Raw genomic sequence first — 26,234 nt, 5'->3', positions numbered from 1 at the left:
ATCCTACTGTCTTAAAAATAATTACGTATATAGAATAATGAAAATTCTATGATCTATGGAAGCTTTAGAATTTTTTGTTATTGATTACTTATTGTAAACCTATTGTTTATACATACACTGTATGTACAATGTGTGTGACAAGGTTTTAGCTTTGGATATATATCAAACAAAGAAGAATTTGTACATTGTTGATAGAATGGCACAACAGTTCAGACTAACAACTGCTTTGGTATTATATATACTGATATAAACAAGTTATCTTTAAAAAACTTCAGATTTTTAACTATTAATACATATTGTAATATGTATAGTCCAGTAGGCTTAAACTTATCTTGCTTTAAGCTGGTGTATAAAACTGATATTGTAATGTGTTGTCAGGATTGTCACCGAGATACTTTGGTATTTCAGTACATAAAGCTGTTAGCAACAATGCGTTCAGTTTTCCTGTTTTGAAATACTATTTGTAGTGTGAATAAAGATATCAGAGATTTGATGTTTCCTTATTAATGAACTAATTCAGATTTATCTACATATATATATATATATATATGCAGTTTTTATGTTTTGATGATTTTATCACTCTATGAACAGCCAATCATTTTGAGGCAGGGTCTCCTCTATAGCTAGCTTGTTTTAGCTGTTGGCTATACCTCACTAAGCAATGGGAGGCCCATCACATGCCATTCAGAGCAGTATTAATGATAATGATGTCTCGCCCAATGGCACACAGATATGATCAGTCTGTATAGAGATTTCTGAGACAGCTGACACCACTGGACTATGACTTACATAAGTCTATCAATGGTTATCAATTAATATTATTCCAAATCATTTGATTTTCGTTTATTTATTTAATCTTGACAATTTTATGTTTCATCTGTAAAGCATTTTGTACAACCGCTGCTGACTTCGACTCTTCTTGGTTCAGTCTTTGATGAAGTTGTTACAGAACACATCCACACATTATTCTGCCTCTCACTGACTTCATTCAGTCTATGTAGATATAATATATTTCGGGATGTCCAAATGTTGAGAGTCACGGTACAATCCCTAATTTGCCTGCCCACAATGCTTTGTGATAGTGAAGGGTTGAAAGCAATTAGCACTAAAGTTGATTTTTGCTGCCTTTTTTTACCTTAACATTCTTGTTTTACCTTTTTCTTGTCCTTGTCTTTTGATCTGTTTGTATTCCCTAGAACAAATAGAAGCAGTGTGTTTTTGTCTAAAGTTAAAGTGTGACGTCCTTTCTGAATCTCCAATATGTCCCTTAAACGCCTACTTATGACCAAGTTGGATGTTCCTCGTAATTTGTTATTGCTGTCTATAAACGAATGTGTGTGATTCTGGCTTCTCTCACGTTTGGACTTGGTATAGTACCTCAGGATTGTACACTAAACACACAATTTATATAACACCACATGAAAGTAGACATTATTTCATCAGGTGGGAGAAGTTCTACAGGACTTGTTTTTAATTGTACTCTCAGTGAACTCTTAATTGCCATACTCTTCAAACTGATTCAGTCAGTCGTGCAGTATTGCACTGTGATATCTTTTAATGCCCGACGATTTAAAAACGTGATATTTTCTAGAAGCAGTCTTCGTTGGGAGATTTTTGACAATTATGCTTTTTTTTCTTAATGATAAGAGGACCATGGCCCTTAATAATCGGGACAATTGACAGATGGAAGAAAAGAGTTATGTTGGATTTTGGACCAATCCAAAAATCAGATTTGGTCAGGACTATCTCATGTCACTTGTTCACATATGCTATCATTGACTTTCCCTGGTTGTTTCAGATGCTAGAAAATGCATGTTTGTGTCATTTTCATATCTGATTACCGGTATCATGATTGTCTCGAAACGTGCTAATTAAAATGTATAGATTGATATTTTCTGAATATATTGAACTGAAATACTGTCAAATAGAGTTAATTAGCCTTGCTGTGTTTATATAACTTGCCTAATTGAAACAATGTAGCAAGAATGAAATTGGGAAATTGACCATTCATGTAATTTCTGATAGGACGCATGGGGAGCAGGGGATGACCATGGGCCTGCTGTCGAGGTGTGAAAATCAATTGCCCTAGGGCGTATAGCAGTTATTACATATGTCCAGAATAAAGGTTTCAATTCAATTTATTTCTGTAACTTATACAACTTATTGGATAAATAACAGTTACAAGGACAAAGACACTCACACTCTTACCATAATGCACACTATAAAATTATTCTTAATGTTGGTATAATATTTTCAGAAGAAATCTTTACATACTTATTACATGTAAAACCTCTCTCTCTCCCTCTCTCTCTCTCTCTCTCTCTCTCTCTCTCTCTCTCTCTCTCTCTGTGTGTGTGTCTGTGGTTGTGTGTGTGTGTGTGTGTGATATCTGTATCTAATTCTCCATAACGTTTCGTATTCATATCGTTACTCGAGTTATCGTAATTCTTCATGAATCTGTCAACTTCATCATTTAGATAAGAGTCAACTGACGCCAAATTTTTTAAATGTCCAAAGAAATCTTCGTTCATCAAATCACTTTCTTTTTTAAACATCTGTAGATTTTTTCGTATTATCTTTTCTCGTGTAGTTCATTAAGTTCTCTATCAATGTTTTTCTTATCAATTGGTGAGTAATGTTTCACACCAAATTTGGGTTAAATCAATTCAATCTTTAAGGAAGAGTAGAATTTTGAAGCAAAATATTGTCTAATTTCCCCTTTTGGGGCCCCGTCCGCAGGTCCTTAGGTATCGAATCACTTTGTGAATATAACAAATCATTATCTTCGCCCAGTGATGCATCAGACCAATTCTGGTTGAAATCCACCATGCCATGAAGGAGGAGTAGCATTTTAAAGAAAAAAGTTCAACATGCCGGACGAAGCACGATAGCAATAGGTCATCTTGACCCTCCGAGTCTCAAATGACCTAAAGGTCAAATCAGTTCTATCAATTTACGAATAGTGAGCGACATTCAAAAAAATATAAATTGAAGTTTCACATAAAATGTAGGATATATATGCTTATGGAATGGATATTTTTAACAACGATAGTTTATAACTTATTAATTAAGACGATATAGCAATTGTATGGTATATATTTATTGGATGATGCCCGACCACGTTGGTCTGTGTCGGCTATGGATCTTCGATGCTGTAAACCAGACAGTGGCAGCACATCGTTTGCCCTTGGTAATGGCCTTGACCCCGTGGAGATGGTCACTCGGAAAAGCCACCATTCGCCCACACTTTGGAACTATAGATACCTAAACAAAACAATACATCATTTGGACTTTAGCTAAAACTCGTTATAAAATTTGGAAGGGGATTTATAAGAAAACCGCATCTGTATCATCTGTTCCCTGTTCATAAAAAATCACACAATGGCCAGGTAGTCATCAAGTCAACTGAGGAGATATTTGATATACTTCATATCTCGAAGTGCAGTACCTACGTAACGGGTATTGCGAATGTAGGAACGACAACTCTGGTACAGATTGCTGATATAACAGAACTCTAATTTTCATGTAGATCTTTTTGTTGCCAGTTGTTTGCGATCGATAGTAGTAATATTGTTTTAACTAATTTTATTTTGTTTCAGATTCCATAGATATGTTTTTACACCATTTGTAAGAAATGAGGCCTCTAGAATGTCGTGCAAGACCAGGAATCACGGTTTGATTTAAATTGTTATATTATTGATATTAATAACACAATAATGGCCATTTGGTTCTTAATCCACATTAATATTACCTGTTCGGATTTGTCTGCATTGGCAAAGAAAAACTTTCCACCTTCAAAGTTATCGTTGAAATACAGCACGGCACTGGAAAACAAGAGAACCAATGTTGTATCCGTGGGCCATAATATTTATACCAACGCGCTTAACGATTAGTTCTTGACGAGCGCTTCGTAACATGAACATCTTATATATGTTCTCGTTAAGTACGTAGGTAATAAGAGTTTAATTATCTCCCTTGTCTCAAACAATAACCTGATGAAGCTTGGTACTATCAATGTCTATATTGGTATCTATTAATGACTGCATTTCTTACGTTACAAACTTTACGCCATGCTACATATAAAATATACATACATCAAGGGTATCATAGTTTTATATCTGTCTTAAGTTTTCTGTAATTTATTGAAACATATAGAAGATACATACATCAAGGGTATCATAGTTTTATATCTGTCTTAAGTTTTCTGTAATTTATTGAAACATATAGAATATACATACATCAAGGGTATCATAGCTAGTTTTATGTCTGTCTTAAGTTTTCTGTAATTTATTGAAACATATAGAATATACAAACGTCATGGGTATCATAGCTAGTTTTATGTCTGTCTTAAGTTTTCTGTAATTTATTGAAACATATAGAAGATACATACATCAAGGTTATCATAGTTTTATATCTGTCTTAAGTTTTCTGTAATTTATTGAAACATATAAAATATACATACATCAAGGGTATCATAGCTAGTTTTATATCCGTCACTAATTTTCCATAATTTACCTGTATGTTCGCCATGGATATGCAGCAGTTTTTACAGAACACACTCCTTCGTCTGGTTTGAAATCGCAGCTATCTCCATGAATAGGATGGCTTAGATCCTCGCTTGTGCGGTTCGTCTGTTTCCCTTTACAAATATTTACTTAGTTAAAACCGAGTACATTTACTTTTTATTGAATCTGAGATAGGAAAACATACACCCAATACTGTAAGTATCACTGATCTGATTTAACAGGAATTTTCTACACAATATACAAAAATGAATAGCAACTTTTAATACAAATTTATAATAAGATACAGTAGAACAAAATAACGAAAAGAACTGAATCACATAGCTGTTTCATCCTTCTAGGACTTGTCAGTGATGTTACATCATACAGCTGTTTCATCCTTCTAGGACTTGTCAGTGATGTTACATCATACAGCTGTTTCATCCTTCTAGGACTTGTCAGTGATGTTACATCATACAGCTGTTTCATCCTTCTAGGACTTGTCAGTGATGCTACATCATACAGCTGTTTCATCCTTCTAGGACTTGTCAGTGATGCTACATCATACAGCTGTTTCATCCTTCTAGGACTTGTCAGTGATGCTACATCATACAGCTGTTTCATCCTTCTAGGACTCGTCAGTGATGCTACATCATACAGCTGTTTCTTCCTTCTAGGACTCGTCAGTGATGCTACATCATACAGCTGTTTCATCCTTCTAGGACTTGTCAGTGATGCTACATCATACAGCTGTTTCATCCTTCTAGGACTTGTCAGTGATGTTACATCATACAGCTGTTTCATCCTTCTAGGACTTGTCAGTGATGCTACATCATACAGCTGTTTCATCCTTCTAGGACTTGTCAGTGATGTTACATCATACAGCTGTTTCTTGTTTCTAGGACTTGTCAGTGATGTTACATCATACAGCTGTTTCGTCCTTCTAGGACTTGTCAGTGATGTTACATCATACAGCTGTTTCGTCCTTCTAGGACTTGTCAGTGATGCTACATCATACAGCTGTTTCGTCCTTCTAGGACTCGTCAGTGATGCTACATCATACAGCTGTTTCGTCCTTCTAGGACTCGTCAGTGATGCTACATCATACAGCTGTTTCGTCCTTCTAGGACTCGTCAGTGATGCTACATCATACAGCTGTTTCATCCTTCTAGGACTCGTCAGTGATGCTACATCATACAGCTGTTTCATCCTTCTAGGACTCGTCAGTGATGTTACATCATACAGCTGTTTCATCCTTCTAGGACTTGTCAGTGATGTTACATCATACAGCTGTTTCATCCTTCTAGGACTTGTCAGTGATGTTACATCATACAGCTGTTTCGTCTTTTTAGGACTCGTCAGTGATGCTACATCATACAGCTGTTTCGTCCTTCTAGGACTCGTCAGTGATGCTACATCATATAGCTGCTTTGTCCTTCTAGGACTCGTCAGTGATTCTACATCATACAGCTGTTTCGTCCTTCTAGGACTTGTCAGTGATGCTACATCATACAATTGTTTCGTCCTTCTAGGACTTGTCAGTGATGCTACATCATACAGCTGTTTCGTCTTTCTAGGACTCGGCAGTGATGCTACATCATACAGCTGTTTCGTCCTTCTAGGACTTGTCAGTGATGCTACATCATATAGCTGCTTTGTCCTTCTAGGACTCGTCAGTGATTCTACATCATACAGCTGATTCGTCCTTCTAGGACTCGTCAGTGATGTTACATCATACAGCTGTTTCTTCCTTCTAGGACTTGTCAGTGATGCTACATCATACAGCTGTTTCGTCCTTCTAGGACTTGTCAGTGATGTTACATCATACAGCTGTTTCGTCCTTCTAGGACTTGTCAGTGATGCTACATCATACAGCTGTTTCGTCCTTCTAGGACTCGTCAGTGATGCTACATCATACAGCTGTTTCGTCCTTCTAGGACTTGTCAGTGATGCTACATCATACAGCTGATTCGTCCTTCTAGGACTTGTCAGTGATGCTACATCATACAGCTGTTTCCTCTTTCTAGGACTCGTCAGTGATGCTACATCATATAGCTGCTTTGTCCTTCTAGGACTTGTCAGTGATGCTACATCATACAGCTGTTTCGTCCTTCTAGGACTTGTCAGTGATGCTACATCATACAGCTGTGTCGTCCTTCTAGGACTTGTCAGTGATGCTACATCATACAGCTGTTTCGTCCTTCTAGGACTCGTCAGTGATGCTACATCATATAGCTGTTTCGTCCTTCTAGGACTCGTCAGTGACGCAAAGGCCTAAACATTGTAATACATGAGGCAACTGAAGAAACCCCAGAGTGAATGATTGAAATGTCAAAATCTAGACGCATTACATGCGAGACAGATGACAAAAGGAGTGCAAGGAAACAGGTTATGTCAGGATGGTAAATGATGGACGATATAAGGTTAAGGGGCGGTTACATACGTCTATAGGACTAGGTAGGTGTACGTACCTTCCAGAGCCTCTCTACAGGTAAACTGGGTGTAATCGTGATAGATAGGACGTGTCTCGTTGAACCAGCGAATCACAAGTTGGCGGGTTTTTTCTGATAACTTGATGAGGAGATCAACATCACTTTCTTTGAGCTGTTTCTGAAGCACTAGCTGATATAAAGGATTAGACGTTTACCTATGTTTTTAATCTGATAACCGTTACCAATGATACTTATATCGATGATATGTTATTGGGTAGTTGTGACTTGTCTGTTAATTAACGGGAATGAGACTGCAGATTTTTTTTTTTTTACTAATTTTGCAAAAGAAATGATCGCCTTTTCTGGTTACCGCAATGATCCGTTATGTTTAAGAGAACGAAACACTCATTTTTCTGTATATCTGTAGATCTTTAACTGTATCTCAGGCAGCAAGTAATATATACTTGTATTGACAATTTGCAGGTAAATGATTGGAATATTGAAAATTCCTTTCACTATGAACGCCGTGTGACCAATCGACACTAGTTGCTGACCAGTCTCCGCTTGGTTTTAATCGGTCACCAAAGATTCACTGACCAATCATAAAGAGCCGGATGTGTGGGATCAAGCAGTGGATGGTATTCCTTAATTCGAAATATAATCTAACTTCGTTATCTAGAAGTTGGCCAGGACAATGGAGAAATTTCTATTAAAGTGAGTTCGAATACTTGGTGCGAGGTTTTGCCCGGACCTACGACATGCTTCAGAGTAAGCTATTGGTTGTATCCGTCAGAACGATTGCAAACATCTAGGCGCGCTGTGGAGTGAGTCTCGTTTTCTTATGGAGGTGCTTACCATATTTACATATCGCCAAGTAAAACGTTTAAATTCTGTCTAAATGCCAACGCTTGGAAAAAGGATGATTAAGAAATCTTATATTTTGTGATTCTTTAACTTAACAGGAAATCGTGTGCCATTTTCTAAAATAGATTCTTCCAACACCACAAGACAGAAGATATGTAAGTGACGTTTCGATGATCATACTGACACCTTGATTTTTTAAACGTCACCCACAAATTTCCCTCTGATTGTAAGATAAGAAAAATCTATTCACACATAAACCTACCATCTCAAAGAAAATGTTTCATAACATATGGCAGCATAATTTAAGTTGACGGGAAATTCATAACAAATTCCTTGGTGACGCTTATAAACATTGTACGTACATAAAGTACATTAAGAAAATTAAGAAATTTAAAAAAAATAAAACTTTTGATTTAAAATTGTTGGATAAATATTAATACAAAATCTAAGTTTATTTTTTTTATCCTAGGATACTGAACTTACATTCCAGCAGTCCATTATGTCGATACCCGTGAATAATTCTTTGGCGAAGTTGGGTCTGACAGCTGTAGGAAAGTAGTCGTAATAACCGGCGTTTTTAACTCCGTTCTAAAAAAAATACAACTTTTTGTAATCAAAACCGAGTATCTAATACCTTTCTATATATCACAGAAATTGACAGTATTAGTTTTTAAGTCCACAATTCTTAGATTTGAATCTCTCGACTAGAAAATGCGAATCCTTTTCCTACCCAATATAAAATGTTTTCTCCATATTAGCTTTTAGTGCAAGTCTTTTTTCTCCCATGCTTTGATATACTTCATTATACACAATTCTTTGATTCCAGTTATTTTCGTTGGTTTCCCACCTGTGATATGCGCATGACTTCTTCACACTCCTCCTTTGTAAAGATATCGTCCATCACTACACGCTTATCATGCTTCAATGACTCTCCGGTCAGTGTGACGTCACCACCTACATCATACATAAATCAGTAGTGTACTGTTCTACAATGAATAACACGACCTATAATATTGGATTTTTCTTATCTTGTCATGTTACCACTGATATGATCTAATTTTATGCTATTTATAATCACAATACTTAGTATGATTGCGAACTAAGCCTTCTTTTGCAAGCAATTTACGCTCGAAAATGTCACGATCAAAAATCACTTTCGCGAAATTTAATTGTCATGAATTAAGGCATGGATGATAAATATGTAACAAGGTATTACATATAAATCTGGCCAGTATTGCCTCGAATTTGTTGCGATGAGAAAATCGCCAAAGTCATCATCCGCGAAAGAAGGTAGGTTTACTGTAATGTTTCGTTATATTTTCATTTTTGTTGAGCAAGAATTAAAAGTGATAATATTGAACATTGTACCGATCAGTTCGCCATTAATACTAGTATTTTTTTTTATGTTAGTGACGATTCACCCGATATCTGAAAGAGTCCGTATCGATAAATGTGTCCATGACACAGGACTACACAACAGATGTACATACTATCTGTATACCAAATTTACGTTACAAGACATGTCCTGTATCATTATTCAAATAGAATGAAACAAATCATTTTAAATTGGAGGGAGTTAAAACGACTTCGGACTGTATTACTCTGTATAAATTGTTCATGTTGATAGAGGTTCCTAATTAAAGATTACCAAAAACTCGAAATAGTTGGTGTTACTGGTATAAATGATCTATATATATCTATATTGTACATATCTAATCAACATACTGACAGACATTTGTACAGCTATGTCTGTTAGCGAGGAACCAATGAACAGGTAGGAGTTCTCATTTTGGTACACTTCATTTAAGAATATTTTCGAATGGGACGTCTTTAGTTGGTTTATAAACATAAGGCAATTAACACGGAAGTAATTCACAATATAAAATCATGGCGTGGACTGTAATCAGATACAGCTCAACCTCGTTAACTCGAACTTGTATAATTCAAGCACTCCGTTTATTTCGAATTATAACGCGGATACGTTTTCCCTATGGTTCTGTAGAGGTTCGACTGTATTTGTGCTTCATGCTTTCCACATATTCTACAAACGGCTAAATGCACCAGTTTCTGCTATGTCATTCACAACTACTGATTAATCGTGATCGAAGCTTAGTCCATACAAAAATCAAAAGGTTGCTGAAGCTTTGTCCATACAAAAATCAAAAGGTTGCCGAAGGTTTGTCCATACAGAAATCAAAAGTTTGCCGAAGCTTTGTCCATACAAAAATCAAAAGGTTGCCGAAGCTTAGTCCATACAAAAATCAAAAGGTTGCCGAAGCTTTGTCCATACAAAAATCAAAAGGTTGCCGAAGGTTTGTCCATACAGAAATCAAAAGTTTGCCGAAGCTTTGTCCATACAAAAATCAAAAGGTTGCCGAAGATTTGTCCATACAAAAATCAAAAGTTTGCCGAAGATTTGTCCATACAAAAATCAAAAGGTTGCCGAAGATTTGTCCATACAAAAATCAAAAGGTTGCCGAAGATTTGTCCATACAAAAATCAAAAGGTTGCCGAAGCTTAGTCAATACAAAAATCAAAAGGTTGCCGAAGCTTTGTCCATACAAAAATCAAAAGGTTGCCGAAGATTTGTCCATACAAAAATCAAAAGGTTGCAACAAAACGACAATACTTACGCAAGGTCTTAAGTAGGTTATTCAAATTACGCGTGACATTAAACCATTGCAAACTCTCAAGTCTTGAGAAGGAGTCACTATCGTCCAAACCCCGCGATTCAGTTTTGATGAAATGGTTTTCCTGGAATAAAATATATAAAACCAGCTGTATTTCTTGTTCTACTATATAGTATTCTAGCTATAACTCTCTCTCTCTACGGAGGCAATATTAACAAATAGAATGATACCTCTGCGATGTTCTACCACGTCAGATAAAAATTACCACGAAAATTCCGTAAGGATAACAAAATTTCGCTTAATTGACGACTCCATGTAAATCTAGAGCAAGCTGAATTATTTCACGTTTTCAACCATAAAGCGTATTCAAAATATAATGCTTTTGCAAAATTTGTTGATATTTTTCCCTCGTTTGTTAACATATCCCTATTTCCTTGCTGTTTTTGTTTTCAATGTTATAACATGTAATTTAAATGATCGACCATTTTGATGTTTATTTTCCGTCAATTAATACATACTTCAGTATTGTGTGAAATCACTCCTTCGCCTCCTTGACCACGGTATTTAGATCTTTCGTGGTTACTCCCTAATATCTCATCGAGTAAATATTCAATATGTTTTCTTGAGTCAACATAACGTATAGCCTCCTGGTTGATGTCACAGACACATGCAAAAAAACAGATTAAATCGTCACAATAGTATGATACAACAACAAGACAATTAGTAAGCCATGAAATAACTAGTGTAAATAAGAATTTACAAGATTTAACAACGAATGCAGATCAGAGATAAATCTCATTCGTCGCTCCATCAAGTTTCACATCAAATAAATCACAATCAAGGAACCACATTCACACAAATAAGACCATTGTCCCACAACAAATAAGTCATTGTCTCACACCAAAATAGACCATTGTCCCACATCAAATAGGTCCATTGTCCCACACCAATTAAATCATTGTCCCACATCAAATAAAGCATTGTCCCACAACAAATAAAGCATTGTCCCACATCAAATAAAGCATTGTCCCACAACAAATAAATCAATGTCCCACATAAAAAGACCATTGTCCCACAACAAATAAAGCATTGTCCCACAACAAATAAGTCATTATCCCACATCAAATAAAGCATTGTCCCACATAAAAAGACCATTGTCCCACAACAAATAAGTCATTATCCCACATCAAATAAAGCATTGTCCCACATAAAAAGACCATTGTCCCACAGTAAAATAGAACATTGTCCCACAGTAAAATAGAACATTGTCCCACAACAAATAAATCATTGTCCCACACCAAAATAGAACATTGTCCCACAGTAAAATAGAACATTGTCCCACAACAAATAAATCATTGTCCCACACCAAAATATACCATTGTCCCACACCAAATAAACCATTGTCCCACATAAAAAGACCATTGTCCCACAGTAAAATAGATCATTGTCCCACACCAAAATAGACCATTGTCCCACAGTAAAATAGAACATTGTCCCACAGTAAAATAGAACATTGTCCCACAGTAAAATAGAAAATTGTCCCACAACAAATAAATCATTGTCCCACACCAAAATAGACCATTGTCCCACAGTAAAATAGAACATTGTCCCACAACAAATAAATCATTGTCCCACACCAAAATAGACCATTGTCCCACATAAAAAGACCATTGTCCAACAACAAATAATCATTATCCCACATCAAATTAATCATAGTCCATATCAAACACCAGTATATAGCAGTGCTATGGTAACGATAGGCTGGCCGGATGATGATTGATATATGGAACTTTTGTGTGTTTAAATTAAAATTTCAAACAACTTAATACCTTTCGAGGCGTTATTTCCGAATCGCTCTTTGGAAATTTCTTTAAGTAAGTATTTCTGAATTTCTGAACCCGTTGATCTTCAGGCTTGAATGCGAGGTATGTAATGGCCGCTTCGATAGCCTGAGTGTAGTCTTCAGCTAGAATTTGTGATAAAAACAAATTTAATGTTATTTTCGCTCTTTTGTTGATCAAACCATTAGTGTATTTAAGCTTCTGCAATAATTTCCAGTATCAAAAATGTTTTATTGTTTTCACGGTTTACAATGAATCAAATATATCTGAATTTGGCTGCTGAAATTTATTCTTGATTGTGTATATATCAGTAGTTTTTAAGGCTTCATTTCATAGCATTATCGTGTTATAAAAATATATTTCACCAGCAACTTTTCATTTTCAGATCCAGACGAGATAAGAAAAAAACCCTCCAAACTTACTTTTGGCATATGCTGCCTGTAGGAAGAGATAGTGATCCGTGAGATAATCGGAATAAGTTTGGCCATACTGTTGACTTAAGGTGTCCTCACAGTCGCGTTGACATTGAAGGATGTCTGTTATTCCATCTATGTAACATTGCTAGTTGTTTTAATATGTACGATATTTAACAATAAGCAACAACCAAACATCCTTATACTTATCTGGAGATGACATGTTCCTTTATATATAGGCGTTATTACAAAACTTGGCCCAATTAAGGACATATATTTGGATATACATTGTTCCAATTTGTAGGCATATTTATAATTGATAATGCCACAATTATTCAATTATATTCCATTCAAAAGGTATTTCCATAAATTTTGGACATTATTCTATTTTACAGTTATTTCTATGTTTAATTCAACAATCAATTTCCGATAATTTTTTTATACAAGATGTGGACTCTATATCGTGAACGTGTACACTACCTACTAATATCTGTGTAAGTCCTGATGATGTACTGGTGTAGCCTATGTCACACTGAGCTTGACATCTCTCGCTTTCTATGTAGTACTCCTTCAGTGCAGCTTCAAAATGTTTCACAACATCAGTCCATTTACCTTGTCGATAGGCTACCTCTCCTTCCCTTCGGTGTTTCTGATTGTACGTGGAATCAAGTAAATACATAGGACGTATGAAATGTACTCTTGTTCAATGAAACATTACATTCGATATTCGAGTGCATACAGTATAAAGCTTTATAAATAAAACTCGATATAAAAACTTGTTAATTTTGTCGTATTACTGAAAAATATATATCAGTAAGATTTCTTTTCTTTCAACAACATCTTGATTTCCTTGTCTGTTTTGTTCAACACAGCGTCAGAATACACTTATGGAAGTCAAAAGCTCAATATTTCAACTTTGATCAAACTTTTGACAATAGAAATAAAAAAATACCGAGCACTGTAGGCAAATGATGTGCATCTCTACTGGTGGACCATACATGACATGTCTATTTTTTTTAACTAACACGATTCAGAATACCTAGCACGGATTTCCAACCAATGGTCCATATATATGTATTGTAGTGACTATGATACATATATATGGACAGTGGGTTAGGAATTCGTGCCAAGTCCCTGTCTCACAATAACACATATATATGTACAGTGGGTTAGAAATTCGTGCCAAGTCCCTGTGTCACTATAATACATATATATGGACAGTGGGTTAGAAATTCGTGCCAAGTCCCTGTGTCACTATAATACATATATATGGACAGTGGGTTAGAAATTCGTGCCAAGTCCCTGTGTCACTATAATACATATATATGGACAGTGGGTTAGAAATTCGTGCCAAGTCCCTGTGGTTCAGAATGAAGTCGATAATAAAGCTAATGATCTTATCCAATACAAAAAGTACTGTTATTAGTCCTATCACGAGTTTGTTTCCACCTCCCTGTCTATATTATGACACCTAATCTGGTCAGTTTTGATTTCATGCAGAAGTCAGTGTACGATCCATTTTCACTCACTCTTTGGTTGTTGTATCTATTGTATTGTATCTCATCATCAATTTGTTTTAAAAGCTGTTATTTAATTATGTGTCTTTGTACAATTCTATAATTAGAAAACAAACGACTTTGATGAATTCGATAGATAGATTGTCGTTCATGATCATTGTTACCATATAAGGTCGCTCCTCCATATCAATGATCATGTGATCGAAGATGTAGTTCTCGTATCGATATACTGCTAGCATGGACAGGACGTCATCCGAACTGGGATTACGGAGGAGGAACGTGTAGGCTGCCGAGGCTGCATTTTCTGCCTGTCCGATCTACACAAATCAACAATATTTCAAAGTATAAACGTAACTGATAAATATTAGTGTATTTGTTCCCTATGAAAATGTGGTCTTTTTCAGTAAAGGTAAAATCTGTGCAAACCGAGATGAGTGTGCGGGAAAAAAACATAAACTGTTTCCATGTAAGTATGTAGATCTATAGATAATGAAGTTTGTGGACGTCCCCGTCTATATTTAACTATTACCTTTTGATTACTAAAAATTTTCCTTTTCCGTCTCATAGGTTAAACGATTAGGCTCTTAGCATCACTATCGGAGTCCTAGTAGGAAAAACAGATTCATAAAGCAATTAAAGTCATTGTTTGGCTCTACTAAGCCTTAATATCTACGTTTGCATTAAAAGGTGCTATTCACTTGTGAGTTTGCAAAATCATCTATGCTTTCGGTGTGTATATAGGTGTGTGTAGCTAGACAAGTGTACGTGCTGGTTATGTTGTTTCTCTTACGAAATATTTATATCAAAGAAGGATTTCAACCATAGAATCTTGTTTATATTTTAAAAACAATACGTGCTTTTTGAAGAAACATATACGTGGTTTTTTTTTCTTCACCCTGTGTTATTGTCAACTGAAAAGCGTAAAAAATCTGCTATAACATCAAATTTTATCCACCGTTTTATTAAAAAGGGCGAGAAATGAGCAAACGTTAAACCGAGACGAAATGTTCTCCGTACACAACACACTGTACAAATAAATCTAGTGTCTAACTAACACTTAATGCTTATATGTGTGTAATTATACTTGAAATAAAAAAAATACTGGATGTCAGAAAGTTTATCACAGCAGGTAAACATCTCAGACACTATCATGTGAACAGATATACGACAGGATACAAGCACAATAGTATACCAGCAATGCTATAGTATAGAATACTTATTGTCTCAGTTTTAACTTGTAGTGACATTAATGAATTATTAAAGTATAGATCATGCTTAAACATAGTTTTTGCCGGAGGCTGGAGAGATCCAGGACCGAAAATTTCCGTGTCTATGTCTTTCCGTAGCTTGGTTAATATACTCCATCATAACTGTCACGGTATACTACATATTGTCATTACCACGCATTGTCACATGAATAGTATGTTACAGTGTCCAAAACCTTACTTTTCTAAAACAAAAAAAAAATCAAAACAAAAATAAAAAATATCAACACAGATCTACCTAACGAAAAGACCAGGAAAAAAGCAAATTAACCTTCCTCAAAACTCCGATTTTCTGAAAGTTTGTGTCCTTGAAATTAACTATACTTTTACTTGTAATATAAAGGCGTTCTATTATAGTCAATAGCAGGTTAATAGCTCAGAAGATTGATCTAGCATGAGAGTTCAGCAAGGCAGAAAGGAATTTCAGAAACACAAGGGGATAAGATACAGAAACAAATTATTTACTTTCATAGCTCAAATAAATTTATACTGAAGTGCAAAAGAAAGTATACATTGAAGCTGGGGATGACGTATTTCCAATAGAGACATCAGTCACTAAACATAGATGTCATCATTGGGAAATCCAATGTATTGACCAATCACATTTGATAATACAATGAAATAACAAATAATTATCATCAAGTTCATTCATTTTTGAAACAGTCATTATTTTTCTGCATGTTTACTTTTGCACCAAAGACTCGCGAAATCAAAAATATTTGTAATCCACCAACTGAATTTCATCCTAACAAATATGGGGCTTGTCTTAAACAGTTAACTCTATACAAAATGGTCATGTTCCTTTAAACAAATGGCGAGGCAATTAATAAACAATATGATAAAACGTGCATCATTCTAAGTACAATGGAAATCTACTGAATTTCTCTTTACTGAAGAACAAAAATAAATTTCCTGATATTTTGAAAAGATGATACGAAATATAACCATTTGAAAATGATTTTTTCACTGCATCACTTTTGTAACGGCAGCATGTAATATATCAGTCGTAACGATCAGTTTTAAACTGAAACAGTAGACCATGTAATGAGTCTACTTTTACCATACATGTATGTGGATATGATTTACCGTAAATATCGTGATTTATGTTTTCATGTATATAGTGTACTGTGTTATGTTAATTTAATTAGTTTATCATAATAATGAATAGAATTCAAACACAAACCAGAAAAGTAACATACGGTGTGATCTTTTAAGGAATTATTTTATCTAGATAATTACTTAATTGTGTATGTTTGATACCATGTAGCAAGAACAAAGACAAGTATGTCTATTGCTTTAATAAACAAGAAATGGATATCGCTGTTGTTAGTGCTACTGAAGCTGATATTGCCAACAGTATTAATAAATAACATTTCGGCTCCACTTAAAAACACGGATTTTAAGAAGAAACAGTGGTAAATGATATATATTCGTCCTATATTAGTCAGTCTATACGTTCCAGATTTTGCATCAAATTTCGAACTGATATCCGGTTCAGACATGAATATATATAAGTCTACATTGAGCCTCACTATAGTTATTTGATGGTGTGAGACGAAGCTGTCATTTTATTTCAGTTCCTTTTACAATATTTATGCATGCATATGATCAAATATGATATGAGTAACTTGTCACATGTGTATTTATTGTCGAGTACATAGTTCCTATACAATATTGGGACACTGTTGGAAATATTCAATCTGCTTTGAAAAATATACGTATGTCGGTATTAATACCGAGAAAGTATTCATGGTCAGGATATATACGCTTATATTTTTAGCCAATTATGAAGTATATCTATGTAACAAGACAGTTAATACTGGCGTGACCTTATCTAGTGTATGATATTTCTTTGTGCGTGTGTGTGATATTATTACATTATTATGTATGTGTGTATAATATCATTACATTATTGTGTATGTGCGTATAATATTATTACCTTATTGTGTATGTGTGTATAATATTATTACATTATTGTGTGTGTATATAATATTATTACCTTATTGTGTATGTGTGTATAATATTATTACCTTATTGTGTATGTGTGTATGATATTATTACCTTATTGTGTGTGTGTGTATTATTACCTTATTGTGTGTGTGTGTATGATATTATTACCTTATTGTGTGTGTGTATAATATTATTACCTTATTGTGTATGTGTGTATAATATTATTACCTTATTGTGTATGTGTGTATGATATTATTACCTTATTGTGTGTGTGTATAATATTATTACCTTATTGTGTATGTGTGTATGATATTATTACCTTATTGTGTGTGTGTATTATTACCTTATTGTGTGTGTGTATGATATTATTACCTTATTGTGTGTGTGTGTATGATATTATTACCTTATTGTGTGTGTGTGTGTATAATATTATTACCTTATTGTGTATGTGTGTATGATATTATCACCTTATTGTGTATGTGTGTATAATATTATTACCTTGTGTGTGTGTATAATATTATTACCTTATTGTGTGTGTGTGTATAATATTATTACCTTATTGTGTATGTGTGTATAATATTATTACCTTATTGTGTATGTGTGTATAATATTATTACCTATTGTGTATGTGTGTATGATATTATTACCTTATTGTGTATGTGTGTTTGTATTGTGTATGTGTGTATGATATTATTACCGTATTGTGTATGTGTGTTTGATATAATTTCCGTATTGTGTATGTGTGTATGATATTATTACCGTATTGTGTATGTGTGTTTGATGTAATTTCCGTATTGTGTATGTGTGTATGATATTATTACCGTATTGTGTATGTGTGTTTGATGTAATTTCCGTATTGTGTATGTGTGTATGATATTACTACCTTATTGTGTATGTATATAATATCATTACCTTATTGTGTGTGTGTGTGTGTGTGTGTGTGTGTGTATAATATTATTACCTTATTGTGTATGTGTATATAATATTATTACCTTATTGTGTATGTGTATAATACTTGTGTTTCCCGCGAGTCATAATACTGTCCAGATTTACAATGTATAACTTTACTTTTTCATGCGTGTACTTCACCTGATTTTGTGTGTCATAACACTACCTTATCTTATTATTTGTAAATAACAATATAACTTCGTTTAGGATTATATATCAACTTGTTGGTATATGTGTACTTCATCCAGTTATGTGTATACAGAGACGTATGTAACACATTGTGTTATATACCTATCTGGTGTAATATATTCTCATTTAGTATTCATAATTCTTTATATGTAAACTGTTATTTTATTATTAATAACATTACCTTATTTAGGCAGTGATGCAGGTATAAATAAGGTTTCCTGAGCTCAAACTCTGTGGGGAAGTTAGATTTGTGTACACTGCCCATCATCTGTCCTCTTGCAGATTTCTGGCACGGAATAAAACAATTTCGTTCTGATAACAGATTTCCCTTCAAGATATACTCCGCCAAAGATTCGCTCTTTAAGTCTATATGAGGAAGGACATGTTCCTTTTTACATTTGACAGCACACTCTAGAAGTGTTTGTTTGTAACGGTTATATAAGCCAATAGTGTTTCCCATATATTTAACACATGAGCTCCATTGCTCTTTCTGATGTGCAATTTTCCCTTTGGAATACATTTTCGTAATATTATCATCCGTGTCAGCACAAAACACTGGAACCACACTAAGATACAACATCACTAAAACAAAAAGCGTCCTTTCCTGTCCAGACTCCGCCATTCTTGCCGAAACTTTGCAGGTACATACACAACGTAGGAGTATATATGATAATACTGATCACAAGCATACCTGTGTTCGTGGCGGCTTGACATAAAGCCGTGTGCTTGAGGCGCAACGGAATATTGACACCTCCGTCAATAAACAATAACTTATGTCAATGTCACACAATATGCTGGTCACTTACTGTCAACCACTATACAACAGTATGATATTTAGTGAATCAGTTACATAATTTGATACAGTATTACACGTGTACTATCAAAATACATGTACATATTTTTATCGGGTTTGCAAAATAAATTTCTCCATTATAGGGCGTGGATCCAGGATTTACAGCTTAGAGAAGGCGCAAATTTTAAAAATTATTTATTTTTAATTGTGTCCTACCCCTGCCCTATTTACCGGATTCCGCTTTGTTTTGTCATATGAAGATATTTCCTTGCATTGTAGACAGAGACAGGCTCCAATGTATACATTTTAAAACTTGTTATTGCAATGGCTTGAGAAGTGGTCGAGGGATCGATTATTGAAAATTCACAGGTGCAAAATGGATTTCTATCCACTTTACGACATACTTATGCAGTTTAACTGAAATTCAGCAGAAAATGCCTGATAAGGGACACGAGCTCATACAAAGCTGACAGACAGGTGCTCTGTTCCAAAAAATTGTCCTTCAACATGGTTTCTCTACAGCTACGACACCTTTCGCTAATATTAGGCTTATTAAAGTTTAACTGATTGTTGCTTCTTCGACATAAAAAAATCATCGAGAGAAATTTAAAATGTGTAAAATGAAGTTTTAAATCAGTAGTAATAATGAGTTTGCTTTGTAGCACGACTGGGGGTTTCGTGTCCCGATGTTATTCCTTCGTGTCTAGGAACCGAGTACGATAGCAGAAAATCAAAGTGGTAGGAAGCAAAATCTACTAAAATGCATGTCCAAGTACTGGACACAGTTAAAAAACAAATGACACTGGCGCCACGAACACAACATCTAAGTTACAACCACTGGACTTGGTCATTTAAAACACATGACAGAAGAGAAGTGATGGAACATCTTGTCACTACAATTGGTAATTGTTCTTACGTGACAGCCCTGATCAAGAAAATATTTTTGGACATGATATTTTAGTCAATAAAAGCTTGGAAGGACATTTTATCGTCAATAATACAACGCTGTTTTCATGATGCTGGTTTCCCCTTGGTAGACCCCCATATCACCGCAAACGCAGATAGTAATGGTGACGATGACAGTTCTAGTTGCAAAACTCAGAAGCCTTTTCTGTTGAAAATGCTTTCGATGTTGAAGCAGAATTGAAAATAGAAGAGAAATACGGCGGCGATTGGGGGAAAAATCGAGGAAACGAAAGCATCTGCATAGTGATTCAGACGACGCATGCATCGGCGAATGATAGAACAAAATACACGTACACTTCCACCTGGACGTTCTGAAAGTGTTATAATATTACAGGGAGGTAACAGTATATGATAGTGGTACAGGGAGGTAATGCCATGTACTAATGTTACTGGGAGGTAATAATATGTAACACTAGGCCTAAAGTTTAGCATTTTGAGACGACCCTTATAATTAACCGGAAGCGGTTGTAATCAAGAAAAACAACTCCGGTACGTGTAAGTTTCAAGATGGCAGTTAAAAGATTCAGAAGTTTTATAAATTTTGTTTCTTGGGCTATTTGTATTGTGTATGTCCTATCTTCGGTGAATTTATGTGCCGGGCTGTCGGACGATCCCCATATGACATTCGATAAACTATTTACGTTAGGAATGACTGCGTATGAGAAAGAAGATTGGCAAGGATGTGTGCGGAATATGGAACGTGCACAAGACGACTTCAAGTTTTATAAACAAACTGTCCTTGACTGCAGAGTTGGCTGTAGAAACAAGTTTACACCTTCAAAGAACAGCTACACAGACAGTTTGAACCAAGAGATAGACGACTCTTTGTTAAAGTTTTATGAACGAATGATTTTTGAGTCTGGCTGTGTAAGAAGATGCAGAAAGTCTATTTTTGGACAAAGACCCGAAAAAGTTCCAAGAAACGTATTAATGAACTTTGAAAATCGTCTTGCATACAGCTACTTACAATTCTGTTACTACAAGGTAATTATAAACTTTTTACGCGGAAAGGCTGTCTTAGCCTGGCCTTTTCCGCCCCATTTCTTCCCCCTCCCCATTCCCAAAAATAGGTTAAGCAGAGATTGTGTATAACCCGACATATGGATACAGTTGTCCTGTATATGATAGATAGTTGTTTTAAGTAATGAATTATTTACTTAAATGCGGGATTACTTGAAAAAGATATGGACACGAAGTTCTATTAAAAAGAATTAATAAACTGTATTTATCTGATTAAACGCCCAGGGGGCTTTAATCAACATTTTTCGCAGGATTGGTAAGGTGGATTGCTGAAAATAACAAATAAGCTTGTGGCAAGTTACAGTGAAAGTGTCAATAGTGATTCATGGTTACTGGTTCAGACTATTGAGAATAGAATCTCATACCTGTACAATAGACAAAAGTGTTCAAATCAGGAGTTATTATCTTTATATGTTTAAACTTTAAAAAAATCCCTGTATAACCCCATGGGTTGTGATGTCTTTGTACAACCAGACAAGAGTGATTGATCATGTTTGGACGCTTTAGCTACATAAATTATTGAAAATTGTTACAAAGCTGAGCACAAAACATTTAAAATTTTATTCTGTGGGTTGAGATAATTCTGTGCATATCAAATAGAGGTAATAATATTTTTTTCGCACACTTTCTCCAAGTAAAATGTTCAAAGCTGCTGAAAAGCTTAGTGTAAAACATAAAAAATATATATTATCCTTGAGTTGAAACAGCTCGGTCCTCATCAAACTGATGTAATTGATTATTTTTCTCATTCACTTTCCTATCCCAACGGAAAATATTGAAAGTTGATTTTGTGAACAGTATTTTGCACAATGGTCAAGGAAATATGTTTAAAATTGATAATGTTTTCCAAATATAATATGATTTACACTGTGCTACATAAACATAAAACAGTAAATAAAGGATTCACAGATTCTCAACATCCAAGAACTCTTGTGTATGTGTATTCTATTGAATAAACCACCGCCGGCATGTCGACATCAGGACTGCATAGTAGTTGAAACATGTGGAATCCTTAATTTATCCAGGAACCTAACCACTATCTGAGACTTTGAGAGTGCTCGATCTCCAATATTCTTTTTCTCTATGCTACATAAAGTGATGGCTGATGGCAATTACCCTACTGTGATTGATGATGTCAAAGTTTGTGGGAGTTATTTTGTCCTTCAGTCTTCATTTTCCCTATAGCGATCATAGTGATACACCTGTGAAATATGGGAGAATATTTTACCACTGTTGACTGAACTCTAGTGGTATTTTCATTAAGGATGAGTATTTACAGTGTATTTAATAGCATCAATATATTTTTATTATATGAAGAAAGGGGTGTGGTCAATTGCAACAAACTTAGGATCTTCAGTGTGATAACGTCATTACCATGTCAACGGGATCTTGGGGTATACAAGCGAGGGATTAAGGAACCTACGATACCTACACAAGGAACCTACGATACCTACACGAGGGAACCTACGATACCTACACGAGGGAACCTACGATACCTACAATAGGGAACCTACAATACGTACACAAGGGGACATACAATACCTACACGAGGGGACATACAATACCTACACGAGGGAACCCACGATACCTACACGAGGGAACCTATGATACCTACATGAGAGGACATACCATACCTACACAAGGGAACCTACAATACCTACACGAGGGAACCTACGATACCTACAATAGGGAACCTACAATACGTACACAAGGGGACATACAATACCTACACGAGGGGACATACAATACCTACACGAGGGAACCCACGATACCTACACGAGGGAACCCACGATACCTACACGAGGGAACCTATGATACCTACATGAGAGGACATACCATACCTACACAAGGGAACCTACACGAGAAGTATGGCTCTACACCCCTCGTGATGTCTTTATGATATTGATAATCCGTTGTAGATGTTTGGAGTACTATAAAAAAAGAACAAAAACAAATAATTTACAAAGCCACTTCTGTGAACCTGACTTATCCATCCATTATAGAAACTGAGAGGACCATGAACAGAGAAGGATAATTGCTTATTATCTGTTTCAAGACAAATTTCTTCAACAAAGTGGACAGTATTCTTGGGACCATGTTTTATTTGAGTATTTGTTTCTTGGCCGATAGTCAAAAATGGCATAAAATTAAAGATAAAAGTGAATGGAAACATGTATTTTTGTAAAGTAGATACATTTATTAGTGGCATCAATGGTAATACAATTTCTTTTTTCTTACTGATCTTCTATTGCATTTATAAATCAAGTTTATCACCTTATCAACACTGATAGTTTGAGATCGGTGAAATATGCACATCAAAAGGTTAATTAAAAATTATAAAAAGGAAATCTTTATTTGTTAATCAACTGTTAATATGTAAATTTTTGCATCGTATATGATGCTGCATGCGCACACAACCCCATCACCTGTAAACAAAAATGGCTTCCCACCTGAATCAGTTAGATGTTAAGCCACACCCATAACAAAATCTGGTGCTGGATAACAGGATATTACTGACTGTGTTAATACTGTCGTTGTCATTTCTTCCTACCATCATGTGTTCATGTTTTCAAAAAATATCATGTGACATTTTCAGCACTTACTTTGAAAGGCATTACTTGAACCAAAGAACTGGTCAAGCTTGACATTGGAAATTGAAGAATAGTAAAGAAACGTAACAGGAAGTGTATATAACGTGTACAATCAGTAACAAAATTCATGTTGTTACTGTGATGTCCCTTTGATTTACTAATACGGCAGTTCACAACTCAAGATAATACAAATTATCCTAGAAATCATACAGGATACATGCAGGGGTGTTTTCTGTACATTTCCATTCTTATCACTGTTAAGCATAAGTTCTAGTATGTTCCTCTTTTAGGTCTAAACTTAAAAAATGATAATGTAGCATATTTCTGCCATTCACAGGAAGGAATGCTCCTCAAATGGTTTATAAATCTAATAAATATACAGATACAAACTGTGGTTAGACAGGTGACCCCTGACCTTTAAGGTCCATGGAGAATCAAACACCCTGACGTCTTGGTGAAAGCTAAGGCACAACCTGATCACCCATAATTGTAACTGTGGACACACAAATAAGGTATCATGGTATCATTTTTCCTCAATCTTCAATATTAAATTGTAATCTATCTCATCCTCACTTCTCTAGAGATTATGCTCACTATCGCTCTCTACACATTTCTTGGCAAAATTGAAAACACAAGTAACATAAAAAGTTTTTATTGATGTAGAGAGGGTTTCAGGCAAAAAACTGACCACTCACAGACTGATGTGCTCCTTTGAAGGTTATAAAAGTCAGTACAACATACTGTTATACGACCTCAAGATTTATTTGATGTACGTCTAAAGATCAAACTATATTCTTCTTGTCTTATCCACAAAGTTTTGTACATGGAACTTTCAATTTCGCCATGAAATGTTCCAGGAATGCAGAAAGTGATTGTAACCTCTGGAGTATCGAGGATGGATCTGTCTGTAAGAATATTGTTGGTTACTGTATAAGACTTGTTGGTATAGCTGATTGTGTAGAAGAAAACCTTTACCTTTATCATTAATGAAGTGATTACGTTTCCTGTGAGATTATTCATTACCTTAACATATTTATCATATTTATAGAACATTTAGCCACCTATAGTTTGATGCTGAGGTATCATTTCATTGTCCTTTAATTGGTCTTCATTAAGGGTAATAAGAAGTGCTTTGTTGCCCTGGCCATGGGTTTGATAAAAGGCACATTTGATATTGGCATTATTTACCCATTGACTGTTCCTTGTGTTTGATTAGTATTTATCTGTCATCCTATCTGTGGTAATCAGAACATTGAAACCTGAGCATGTTGTATCTATAGGAAAGGCAATTCAGACGACAAGTTGGTATTTTAGGGCTTGTGGCTGTAATGTACCCTCCAAACACATTAAACCAGTAGAAATGAAAAATTGTACAGAGAAGAACCAAGTTTAGTGTCCAGGTCATCAGCAACAACTTATGGGGTACTTTTAAAACAGAAATATAGATGGTTGTATAAAGGGAGGTAAATCTGGAGCTCTTATTTACAGATACTGTTGTAACATATTTATGATGCAGTAGTTTTATTGTTATTTTGATTATTCATACATAAAAAATGTGTAGATTTCTGGTCTAAATGTTTCATGATATACTTGTATTTATATGTATTCAGGTACTTCGTAAGTCTGTCATTCAAACAAACCAGTTTGTTTATTCATATTTTTGATTTGTAAACAAATATATTGGATTGCGACTTCGTTATCACTCTCTAGACTCTGTATTATATTATTCCCATGTGAAACTTTCAAAATAAGAAGCCTATTATAATGACTACTAGAACATTATATGGACGATTTTGAACAGTTAGGTGGTTATTGTGATCAGACATGAAATAATAGATAAATCACCTCTCAGTAACTTGCACTGATAGCTCCATTATATAGTTACAATCAGTTAAATAGGTATATCATAAAATAGTATAATAATTGATTAACTTTAATGTAGATCTTTGTGTTTCTCTCCTCGTTATTTCTGGTGTACAGAAGTAAAAGAACTTGTATTTTCAAAAACAACCTTCAACAAATGCTCGACCATGCATGATGACATTTCCTTAGGAGTGTGATAGGATTTGGATTATCTCTTTTGCCAATTGCCCTCGTTAAACTGCTGTAAACAACTTCAGAAAAACAACATATGCAATTCCTTAAACATGTAGATGTTTTAGGTAAAATTGTGTATATTATAATTGTGGTTGCGACAGATTCTGTACATGTATAATCAGTAACACTTACGTTTATGCTGACTCGACATGCTCCTGTTCGAGAAGTTTCCATGTTCTAGTGATCTAGTTATCAGATTTACAAACCAAACGCTTG

At 34.9% G+C, this 26,234-nt stretch overlaps 1 protein-coding gene across 1 annotated transcript; it reads right to left on the bottom strand.

The window, feature by feature from the left end:
- Window positions 1-3,084: 3,084 nt before the first annotated feature.
- LOC132565700 (prolyl 3-hydroxylase 1-like) lies at window positions 3,085-26,234 on the bottom strand. The gene is made up of 13 exons (XM_060230398.1): window positions 26,151-26,234; window positions 14,364-14,516; window positions 13,163-13,331; window positions 12,692-12,817; window positions 12,258-12,394; window positions 10,947-11,075; window positions 10,432-10,552; window positions 8,646-8,752; window positions 8,282-8,386; window positions 6,974-7,124; window positions 4,516-4,639; window positions 3,752-3,824; window positions 3,085-3,264 (listed from the first exon to the last, which is right to left on the bottom strand). Exons 1-13 carry the CDS (start codon window positions 26,190-26,192, stop codon window positions 3,100-3,102), a joined length of 1,602 nt encoding a protein of 533 aa, XP_060086381.1. The 5' UTR covers window positions 26,193-26,234; the 3' UTR covers window positions 3,085-3,099.

Source organism: Ylistrum balloti, unplaced genomic scaffold (assembly GCF_031769215.1).
Source record: "Ylistrum balloti isolate Yb309-2 unplaced genomic scaffold, AGI_CSIRO_Ybal_v1 Utg369730, whole genome shotgun sequence".
NCBI classification, from domain to species: domain Eukaryota; kingdom Metazoa; phylum Mollusca; class Bivalvia; order Pectinida; family Pectinidae; genus Ylistrum; species Ylistrum balloti.
Note: the sequence above shows the minus strand (reverse complement) of the source record. Positions and strands in the feature narration are given on the sequence as shown.

Bases quoted from the DNA above. Each gene is read 5' to 3' on its own strand.
- LOC132565700 (XM_060230398.1), bottom strand. From the start codon at position 26,192: ATGGAAACTTCTCGAACAGGAGCATGTCGAGTCAGCATAAAC. The intron at 12,818-13,162 runs GTAGTGTACACG...AATGTTACATAG, and splicing joins ACTTACACAGATATTAGTAG to ATGGAATAACAGACATCCTT. The intron at 7,125-8,281 runs GTAAGTTCAGTA...CCTTTATATCAG, and splicing joins ACATAATGGACTGCTGGAAT to CTAGTGCTTCAGAAACAGCT.